Source organism: Physella acuta, unplaced genomic scaffold, assembly GCF_028476545.2.
Source record: "Physella acuta isolate Inbredline_101_S28 unplaced genomic scaffold, ASM2847654v3 ptg001117l, whole genome shotgun sequence".
NCBI classification, from domain to species: domain Eukaryota; kingdom Metazoa; phylum Mollusca; class Gastropoda; family Physidae; genus Physella; species Physella acuta.
Window position 1 is genome coordinate 76195 of NW_026732634.1, and position 11824 is coordinate 88018.

The window sequence follows — 11824 nt, forward strand, 5'->3', positions numbered from 1 at the left end:
TATATATAGATAATAAAGAAGTATCTAATCGCAAGGGGGGAGGGGGGTTAATGGGAAATGTCTTTACAAACCTACAGAGTAATGCCCAGAGATAAGTGATCAAATGGGACCATTAGGAAAAGAAAAATGTTTAGAAGATTAACATTTAAACTCTTACAGACAATCTGTTGAGAGAGATATTAAAAATCCTGAAATAGCTTGATCTAACATGACGAACAAGTCATTGAATTGATTTGTTTGTGTGTGTGTGTGTGCAAACAAACGTAGATCTAAAAAAAAAACTGGTCTACATATTTTCACCAGATGTAAGAATTTACACTTGTAAAATAAAATAAAAATAAAAACCTTTAAAATGACAAGCTTATAATTGCAATGAAAACAAGAAAATAAAAACAAACTTTCTTCATTTAATAAAAGCTTTGATCGCTAAAAGAGGCAAGCGATCTCTTAAAATTTTATTAAAGCAACCCCCCCCCCCCCTTAATTTTGAAGACATTTAAAAGTTTGCTATATATTTTTATATTTGTTAATTTTTACACTTTTTTTAAGCATTCGTTCTCAAAGTTTTACACTGCATAGATTATGACTTAAAATATTTCCGTTAAAACCCGCCAAGTAATTTATGATCTCTAAAAGGTAGGTATCTACATTATTCTACATCTACTTCGTCAGTGTTACACATTAAAAATCAGCCAACCGTTACGAACAACAGTTCACCCTCGACGTTTAGCTATCGAGTTATCTCTAGTCTTTAATCGCGTTATCTCCCCTTATCTCCCCATATTGATTACTTTTAAATGACGAATTTAAAACCTAATTGAATTTTAAAAAAATATATATAGATATCCATGTATTGTCATATAATAACGACGTATCTACACATTTTGAACAAAATCGCTGCATTAGAAGTGGGTCAAATTGAGTTATACGATTGGTCAGAAACCCACAAAAAGGAAAACAAACAGATGTTACGAACTAGCCTAAGTAGAGCTCTGTAAAAAGCCCATTTTAGAGTGGATAGATAAAGGCCAAATCTGTTGAAAAATAAGCAACATTCCACACAAAAATGTGAGACATATAGCAGTATAACTTTCATATGTAGGGCTACATAAATTTTTAATGTAAGATAATAAAGGCTACTATTTTAAAGATAATAAAGATGTCTAATATTAAATATTCCATGGTAAAATATTAGCAATTAACGATATAATAATCGTGTTTCCCTGAGCAACTAACTTAACATAGAATTAAAAAATAAACACTTCCGGTATGGACCGCGGTTCGCTATTTGCTCATGGAAACATGGCTCACATACTCACCAACTGCAAGGCTAGCGGCGTCTTGTCCTGCATGGGCAGATGTTCCTCCAGAGCCAGAACTATACAGTTGGCGATAATAGTCAGCAGCACCATGTACTCGAAGGGCGTGGACAGTGGTCAAGGAATTTTTTTGTTTTAAATTTGAGTGAACACACATTTTAACTTAACTCAACCCGTATTCACACAAAACCACCCTCTCCCCCATACCCCACCCTTCTCATATTCAACGAACCACTTTCAATTATTACACACACATCTTATAACCACACGCGCTTTATAATTTCAAGCATTCTTAACCATGTCATTTCATCGCACATATGTTCGATCTTTAAAAAAAAATACACAATCACTTGTAAGCAATGGACACAAGCGAGAAAAGTCTCAAAGGTATTTGAGAGGTGCATAAATTAATTTAAAAATCTTGCACGGCGTAGTTACAATTAATATGGTTATAAAATCCTGTCTGTCTGGTTTTTTTCGGACTTTACTAAAGATTGGACGTATTTGATGTTTTTAATATTTTCAGTAACTAAATAAAAATTTAAAAAAAAAGCAAAAACAATTTGGTTTTCACGTGTAATGGCGACATAAACAATGGCATCCTGCTATTGGATAGGCCGACATTAATTTTATTGTACACATTGTAAGCTAAAAATAGAAAACTAGGTCATGGGGTTTTAAATTTGCATTGTTATTTAAAAACTTGATCTGCAAAGTTTTGTAAACAAATAGTTATCGATCACTAAGTTACTGTACAGCCAATCAATATTTGTCTTACGAAAGTGAAACATCCGGTTATAACTTAGGCTTGATGAAAATAAATAGAAATGTAGCCTTAAACTCAACAAATTATTTTCAATTTCTCTGGATTTACAACTTTTATGGCATTTATTCTAAATTAATTTTAGGCTTAAGTTTTTTTTTTTTTTTTTTTTTTTTACGGTCTCAATCTAAAAAGCACGTTTTTATTCCATGTCAACAACACTATGGAAGGAATCTCGTCAACTCGCTTGTCTCCATTGGGAAGATACGGGTGTCCGATAATGGAATCTTCTTTAAAAAGGGGGTGTTAGGTTGTTAGTAGTTTTGTAATCTCGACTAATTTTATGGTTAGAAATTAGGGTTAGGCGTATGGTAGGACTAGGGATGGGGTTAGGGACATGGTTAGCATTGACATTAGCCAGCCATGTGTGTAATTAGTTAACCACCAGTAACCTAACACCCCCTTTTTTAAAAAGAAGATTCCATTATTGGACACCGGTATAAACATTCACACACTCACTTGTACCCCATTGTCACAAAACACACTATAGACCAGCAGTAAATAGTGGACAAGCACACCATTAACATACCCTCCACAAACAACGGACACCCATACTGTATGCACAGCCAACCAGTGTCAGTTTTTTTTTAACAACACACCCAGTAAAGCATCATTTTGCCATAGACTCCTTACACACTCACTAGCGACAAGACAGCGTACAGACGCCACACGGCTGAGCAGAGTTCACGTTCATGTGTATCGATTATAAACAAACACACGAAGTAACAACACAGTTTCAGTAGTTATAATGTGAAACTTAAAGTAGTCGGAGTTAGAGCACTCATCTAGCTACAATGGCTGTACATCTATTTGCACATCAGGGCACACATACATATACATATATACAAAACAGCACGCCTTCATACATGCAACCTACATACGTAATACATAACTACCTACACAAACACACCTAGTTAGTTTAGCTACACCCTGACACACATAGCTACACACTAGCACTATTATCTATACACCAGTATACCTAGCTACACAACGACACACCTAGCATACCTTCGCACAAACCAGAATACCTACAATCAATACAACATACATACTACGAACCTACCTATACACAAGCACATCTACTACAAACTAATACCCTACTACACACTAGTACATCTACACACTAGCATACCTACTACTAACTACCAAACCTACATACAACATACATACTACAAACCTACCTATACACTAGCTCACTAACACACCTACACACCAGCACAGCTACTTACACACCAGCAAACCTAACTACACACAAACCCTAAATCTAACCCACAACATAAAATTCTATACAAGAATTGAATTGATTTTAAAATTTACGCGCTTATAAAAAAAGCACAGACACATTTTCCTAAACAATTCTAAATATTTCAAGGTTTTAGCCCAGGAGGAAATTACAAATTTCAATAAAATAATGACGTAAATGAAATCCGAAACCTAGTTTTTCTTTTAAACTTTGCTCTTTTCAAAAGCATCGTTGGGAATTTGTTTTTGTTCTTGAAGTTACATGTTTGATGAGAATAAAAAGAAAATTGCCATACACTGCTGTCCTTTGGTCCAGCATATCTGGATTCGTCTATTGTCCTTACGCATTGCTTTTAATAAAAGAAGAAAAAAGTGTTTTGTAAATAGCTTTTTCAGTCATGATTGAGTGTTATTAAATCAGGACAAGACAATATACAATGACAGCATAAAAATAACAATTTCTTTTACTTAGATGGGGGGGGGGGGTCAAATCAGAGGCGTAGCGACTCATCACGGGACGAACTATCAGATTTGTTCCACATGAGCGCCCCTTCTTCCGTTTTACTAGTCACTATCCCTTGACACCTTGACAGTTATTATTATGCTGTTCAAAATTGAAAACAGTTAAGTCGGTCAGAAAAACCAAGCAGTAGTCTATTTTTTTTAAAAACTTCAACAGTGATTTAAAACTATTTTTTTACCCCTTTTAGCGCCGCCTTTTGGTCGGCGCCCGGGGCGACCGCCCTCCCCCTTGCTACGCCTCTGGGTTAAAGTGGGTAGATTTTCCAGGAAAGTTGTCTACACCATCAGCAATCATTGATATAAACACGTGAATTTGAGTTTAAACTAATTAATTGTTATTTAAAAATATGTTTTAGCCTTAATTAATCAATAGTTTCAGAACGATCGAATTCTTAATTGTAAAGCTTGTAGAAAAAAAGCGAAAAAAAAACAACAACAAAACAATAAAATAACCTTTTTTTTTTAACTTCGCAGGTCTCAAGATTTGGTGCTCGAGTTTCCATTGAGAGAGTCGACTTCAGCTTCTGTGTGCGACCGAAGACCTAATGTTACCATACATCAGGATAACCACTACTCCAGGTATCCACACACTTAAGAGTACATCATTCTCATATCACACGTAGAAACAGGTATACTCTACTTCACTTGGGAAGTGGTCTAGCGGTAGAGAGCTGAACTGCTAACCCGTAAGTCTCGCGTTCGTATCCGGGTTCAAGTCAGTAGACCGTCACTGAATCCACCCAACTCTGATGGGTACCTAACTCACGTTAGGGAATGTAAAGGCGGCTGGGCATAGTGCTGACCACACTATCTCTTCATATCACGAGGTCACAGAAACAAGTTAACTTTACTTCACTTTCCTATAGACCGGCAGGTTTTAAAATGGAACTTTACTTTTACTACTTCACTTGCCCTATGGACCTTCAGGTTCAAATAAAGAACTTTACTACTACTTACTACACGTATGTCTAGGTACTTAAGCCCAGCCTTTAAAAACGTAGGCTACAACTTGTTGCCAAAGTTTACTTCTCAGCTTGTTTACAACCGATCAATAGCCATGTATAAGAATGGCCACTCATTCTCGAGTAGTGTAGTTGTAATACAGCTGTCTCGACATCTAACTTGAACCCACCTGTTACTGTCTAAGGTTTTAGTAAAAATCGAATTCTGGTTTTAGCTGGGGAAATAAAACGTATGAAGAAATTTGAAAGATGAATGTGTGAGTTACCACGAAGATACTAGAAAAGCAACACCTGAAAAATAAATACATTTAATGAAGTTCGAAAATTACAAAATTACTTTAAAGATGTCAGCAAAAAGATAGAAGTAACTAAAATAACAACAAAGAGATTATTAAAATAGAAACTGGAATGTGAATTTAAAAAAAATCTTTAGAAGTGATTACAAACTATTTTAAATTTTAAGTGAAATTTTTACTTCGTTTACTCAGACGAAATTTAAAGAAACGGGCGATAAATAATTGCCCAGTGAATTTACTTCTAAAATTACAAAGCCATTTATCTTTTTTTGTGATTATTTAAAATATTTGATCTAAACTCTGCTTAAAAAAACTGAGTGTATAGAAGGGAAGGTAATGCCAACACCAGGCCGTACCAGACATGAAAGTCGCTGGCAGTATCTCTAGGTATCTCTGTGGGGGTGGGGGACAATGACAAACTCGGATACTTGAACTGCTCCCGATCGACAGCACAGGGATGAAATGGAAAAAAATAATAATGTGTGTAGTGGTAGAGAGTTGGACTGCTAACCCGTAAGTCTCGAGTTCGAATCCAGGTTCAAGTCAGTAGACCGTCCCTGAGTCCACCCAACTCTGATGGGTACCTAACTCACGTTAGGGAAAGTAAAGGCGGCTGGGCATAGTGCTGACCACACTATCTCTTCATGTGCAGAGGTCACAGAAACAAATAAACTCTACTTCAGTTGCCACGTATATATATATATATATATATATATATATATATATATATATATATATATATATATATATATATATATATATATATATATATATATATATATATATATATATATATATATATATATATATACACACACACGTAAAAATCGTAAAACAAGCATGCAGACAGAAAGGGAAATGATTTAAACATCTTTGAATTACAATGAGAAAAAAATAATCCTAAGCTTAAAAATGTTTAAAGAATTTAAAGTGCTTAATTCTATACGTCAATCAAGACTCTTTTCTTCTTCTCTGTTCTATTCATAAAATGTCAATTTTGAACTAGATAATTGAATAAACTGTGTAAAGAGAACATGAGTTGTTCTTAAAGTTAAAATCCTATATTTGCAAGGTGTTACATTTTGGTTCTAAAATTAATGGTCGGACATTTGCATTGTATTACATTTGTGTTCTTAAATTGATGGTCCGACTTTTGCATAATGTTATCAACATTTTAACGAAGCAGCTATTCTAGTTGGGAAAAATCAAGACAGAATAAAGAATATGTAGTTTATGCGATAGTAAAGACTATGATGAATCAACCACTATGTTCAAGTGGATTTTAATTGTAACAAAAATAGAAAGGTCGAAAGCAATAGAGTAAAATAGCGCATCTACACAAGGAAAATTAGGACTATTATGAAGATTAGAAGTGTTAAGAATAAACTTACCATATTTGCTCTCTGTGCTGATTGACATCTAGATTATATATATATATATATATATATATATATATATATATATATATATATATATATATATACATATATATATATATATATATATATATATATATATATATATATATAGGCTATATATATATATATATATTTGTGTGTGTGCGTGTGTGTGTGTGTATGTACAGACATACAATTAATCTTACCACGATTTGATTTTATATATCCAAACATATCTCGTTTTATGAACCTTGGGTATTCCATAAGTATCCAAAAAATAGTCTGCACTGTCCAAATCCATTTACAAATATTTTGTTTAAAATTTTGCGAATTTTTATTCCCATACATCCATTTATTGAAAATCATTTTTTTTCCTCATCGATGAATTCATCTTGTCAGCACAAGTAAACAGTTAACAGACTAGCTCATCCAAATGAAAACATGTAACCCTACCATGTAGTGGACTGTGGATAGTAACTGATACATCTGGTACATTTGCTTGCCTATCCAGAGTACGAAGGATGAGGGAAATTCATGCGCATTGTATCCGTCAAATGCCACTGTATTAAAATACAACGCCTGTCTACATTAATGCGTTACATGAATTTGGCTGGGATCTAGTTGTGGGTTTAAAGTTAGGGTTTTGATAAAGTAATAAGTTGGGATATCAGTTTTAATTTCGGTTTAGATTAGGTAGGCCTATTTAGTTATAGGAATATTCATAATTATCATTAGCGCCAGTTTAAGAGTTAAATTCAACCTGTGTTTATATATCAAGTTAGGATTGGTATGGGATTGTAGTTTAGATGACTAGCTTTCAGCAGATGTAATACATGTGATGTAATCATCATCAGCAGCATCCTTCCCGTGGACGCCCCTCATCCTTCCCGGTGACGCCCCTCATCCTTCCCGGTGACGCCCCTCATCCTTCCCGGTGACGCCCCTCATCCTTCCCGGTGACGCCCCTCATCCTTCCCGGTGACGCCCCTCATCCTTCCCGGTGACGCCCCTCATCCTTCCCGGTGACGCCCCTCATCCTTCCCGGTGACGCCCCTCATCCTTCCCGGTGACGCCTTTCATCGTTCACGTGGACGCCTTACCCCTTTCCCGTGGACGCCCCTCATCCTTTCCGTGGACGCCCCTCATCCTTTCCGTGGACGCCCCTCATCCTTTCCGTGGACGCCTCTGAACCGTACTAGATTCTGGACGATTCCTCCAAGTTGGGTCCACGTCATGAGATGAAGCACCATACTTTAATATTACGACAGAGATGACCACGAACTCGATCATCACCAAAGTGTTGAATGCCAACTGTCCTCAGTGATAAAAAAACTCATGCCAGACATCCACTATTTTAAGAACAACATCAGTTGTAATCCAGATTTTTCTTTTGTTAAGTCCTCATTTGGCAACGATATGACAGATATTCTGCACTTAAATATTTAGAAGTATCCATATTTAAGAAAAAAATCTTATTCACGAATGTCCATGTTTTTACACTTGTCTTTTGAAATACAAGTGTCCATCAGTTCTAAAATAATTGTTTTGTATTCAATGAGTCCATGTTTACGAAACTTTGTATTTTTACAAGCTTTTATTTAACTCACTTCCTCTGTCTGTCTAGATTGAAACGGCCGAGCAAAATTGCAGGCACTTCTAACTGACAGATACGGTTCGTAATTGGTACGTGGGTTAAGACATGAAGACAATGCATCGTGACATTAAATTTGACTTAATTGGTCGCCTGATTAAACTTTTTTTATGAATTAATTAAAGTTTTATTGGTCTATGCTATGTTAAAGATAAAAATATATTCTATATAGGCCTAGTGCATAATTTTAAAAAGCAACATCATTAAATCCGTTCTTGTTGCATGTCCCAGTTTATCACAAATTATTTGAAAAAAAAAACCTTAGAAAAATCTAGAAGTTTAACCAATGTTAAAATGGCGTTCAACAAATTTTTTCCCCATTCACAAGAATTGTAGTTGATCTACGTGTTTGAAGAATCTGAGTTTTTTGATTCAACGACTTCATCAGATTCGGATGTATGTTTTTTTATATATATCACAAAACAATTGGATTCTTCGTAAAAAAAACGAAATCACAGAACAAGGCATCACCACTTCAAAACTTGAGATTTGATGCGAATAGAAAAGGCGTTGGTAATTGCTTTTCTAAGTGATTACACATTTGAATTCTGACGTCACGGATTTCCCTTCTTGTTTACTCTTGGTCGAATTCCCGGAAGTGATGCGCAATGGCCGCCGGTGCAAAGGTCAAACCTGTGGAGATAAAACAGTAATTCAGTAATCATTGAGCGTCAGCTATGGAATTGTACACATAATGTACAACACTTAATAAACTTTTGAAACAACCCCAACTCTAATATTATTTTGTAGTTTCTCACGGACTATCCTATTTCATACAATGTAGGCCATATTTTTCCGAGACTTCCTCACTGAGTTTCTTCTAGGCATCTCTTCGGGGGACGAGATGGAATTCATATAATAAACATATACTTTTATCAGTAGCGTAGCGAAGGGGGGGGGGGCGGAGGAGCCGACCTTAGGGGGCGCCAAAATGGGTTGGAAAAATAAATTGAAAGGTTAAGGGGGTGGAAATCGAAAGTTTGAGAAGGGGGAGGGGGGGGGTGCAAATCAAAAGTTTGAGGGGGGGGGGTGCAAATCGTAATCTTGAGGGGGAAGGGGGTGCAAATCGAAATCTTGAGGGGGGGGGGGTGCAAATCGAAAAGTTTCGAAGGGTTGCTACGCCTCTGACTTTTACTAGTGTCCGCCCGAGAAAAATGTCTGGAAGAAACACTGCTCACTGCTCACTAAACACACTAAATTTTTTGGGATTCTGGAACTAAATTATAAGAATCATTTCACTCTTAGCGATATCTTCACCAGAAAAAAAAGAAACTTATGGTGGTATCTAAGCATTTCCGTAGAATAGTAACAATTTTGCGAAATAAAATTTTCATGAAAATATTTATTTTATAATACTTTATGGCAGGGTCCAGACTGTACATTTTTAATCTTGAAGATGAAATTGAAATACATACAACAACAGTGACTGTTTAATAGAAACAGAATATAATCATATTTTTCAAAATGATTACAGAGCTTGATATTTGTGTGTGTAGTAAAATAACGTGTGATATTGAGGTGTAAGCAAGATATATTTTGTGTGTACACATTTGTCGACGTGTGTTGATTACGATGCTGTGTATGTGTAGATTTAAATTCCGGACGTGTGGTAAATTCCGGACGTGTGGGGGGGGGGGGGGGTGTCTTATTGTAAAGTGTGTATGAAGTGTAGAGGTGTGAGTGAAATCTGGTGTGTGTAAAATGTGTGGTTTGTGTGAAACCAGGTAGGCTTACTGTGAGTGTGAAATATCGTAGTGTGTTAGCGCGTTTATTCATGCAAGAAAAACCGTATTTGTATAAAATCACGTGCTTAATTCGAGATTCTCGTTGAATAAATAAGCCAACGCGGGAGTCGCCCTTTGAGAGAAAAAAAAAACCCATCCCAAACACCGGAAGAAAGGCAGAAATTTACGTAAATTAAACCGTTTAAAAAATATCAATCGTATTTTCCTTGTAGTAAATTCACTTCAATATCCTTTTTTATAATCTTTAAACATCGTTAAATTAAAAGCTAAAATAAAAATTTCAATTTCCTCAAGTGAAATCGTAATCTAAACATCCTAAATTTTCATTTAAGTTAGGGTAAAAAAAAAATCAAATTTAATTTGGGCCTCTAAGTGTTCTAAAAAAAAAACAGAAACAGAAATACGTTTGAAAATTAGAATGTATTGCCTTTACGTTGAAGCAACATATAACATAGCATAATACAGTAGCGTAGCGAGGGGGGGGGGGGGGCAGAGGGGGACATATGTCCCCGGGCGCCGACCTTAGGGGGCGCCAAAATGGGTTGTAAAAATAAATTGAAAGGTTGAGGGGGGGTGCAAATCGAAATCTTGAGGGGGGGGGGTGCAAATCGAAATCTTGAGGGAGGGGGCGCAAATCGAAAAGTTTGCCCCCGGGCGCCGGGAAGGGTCGCTACGCCTCTGGCATAATATAATCTCATTTAACTTCTAACCTTACATAAACCACGCCATATTCTAGTTCTTTTGGGAATAATGAATAGATTATGTGGTATAACCACATTAAGGATGCATGAAATCGTGTGTATTCTATGTAAGCCTGTATGCATTGTGTGTGCCTTGTACATGCATATCTTATAGAGCAGTGGATCTTAACCTGGGTTTGATTGAACCCCAAGGATTTGGCGAGTCAGTCTCTGGGATTATGCGGAAGTTTAAACACACACCCGACTCATGAGATTGGAATTTATCAGTGCGGAAGATAGAACTGTAAAGAAGGGTTCGGCGAATGCACATTTTAAACTGGTTGGGTTCGGTACCTCCAAAAAGGTTAAGAACCACTGTTAAAGAGTGTGTTTATTCTGAACGCTCTATATAATTCTATATACACAAGAAGTGCCTAGATCGGTCTGTAGTTGTTGGTTTTTTTTTTGCATCCCCCCACCCCCACTTTACGTACTTATATGCGTTTTCTGTGTATGGCTGTATAACCCAATGTATTCAGTGTGAGGATGTGTGTGTGTGTGCGCGTGTGTGTTTAATTAATCATGTTTAATTTGTGCTAACAGCCAGTATTTGCCCTCCCCCCCCCCCTCCCAACCCTTCCGTCCAGCTATTCCTCCTAACCCTCTCCTTAACACCCCCCTCTCCTCTCCGCTTCCCAGTATGATTCCCTTATGACCCAATAGACCAATCGATAATCAATAACAATACACAGCCTCGCTCTAATGAATAATAAACAGTCGGATGGATGGGTAAGTGGGGGGGGGGGGGGTGGTTAACGGATAATTTACGCCCAGCCGTCCACATGAGCGTGTGTCGGCTCGCAGTGTGGGTCTAGATAAATGGTTTTATGTCGATACTAGCGCTGTCATGTGGAGAGTTGGGTGGCCGAGTTAGGCCAACTGTGTGGTGTGTACATGGGTGGCCAAGTTAGGCCAACTGTGTGGTGTGTACATGGGTGGCCAAGTTAGGCCAACTGTGTGGTGTGTACATGGGTGGCCAAGTTAGGCCAACTGTGTGGTGTGTACATGGGTGGCCAAGTTAGGCCAACTGTGTGGTGTGTACAGGGTGGCCAAGTTAGGCCAACTGTGTGGTGGGTAAATGGGTGGCCAAGTTAGGCCAACTGTGTGGTGTGTAAATGGGTGGCCGA

General features: G+C 37.0%; 1 protein-coding gene across 1 annotated transcript in view; it reads right to left on the reverse strand.

The window, feature by feature from the left end:
• LOC131955943 (voltage-dependent calcium channel type A subunit alpha-1) overlaps positions 1 to 1433 on the reverse strand; it is a gene marked incomplete at its 5' end in the record, with an annotated part of 65548 nt that extends 64115 nt beyond the window's left edge. Inside the window, one exon of the mRNA XM_059320263.1 lies at positions 1320 to 1433. Within this exon, the coding sequence (XP_059176246.1) occupies positions 1320 to 1433 (114 nt within the window). The remainder of the gene's footprint in view (positions 1 to 1319) is intronic.
• Positions 1434 to 11824: the final 10391 nt, after the last annotated feature.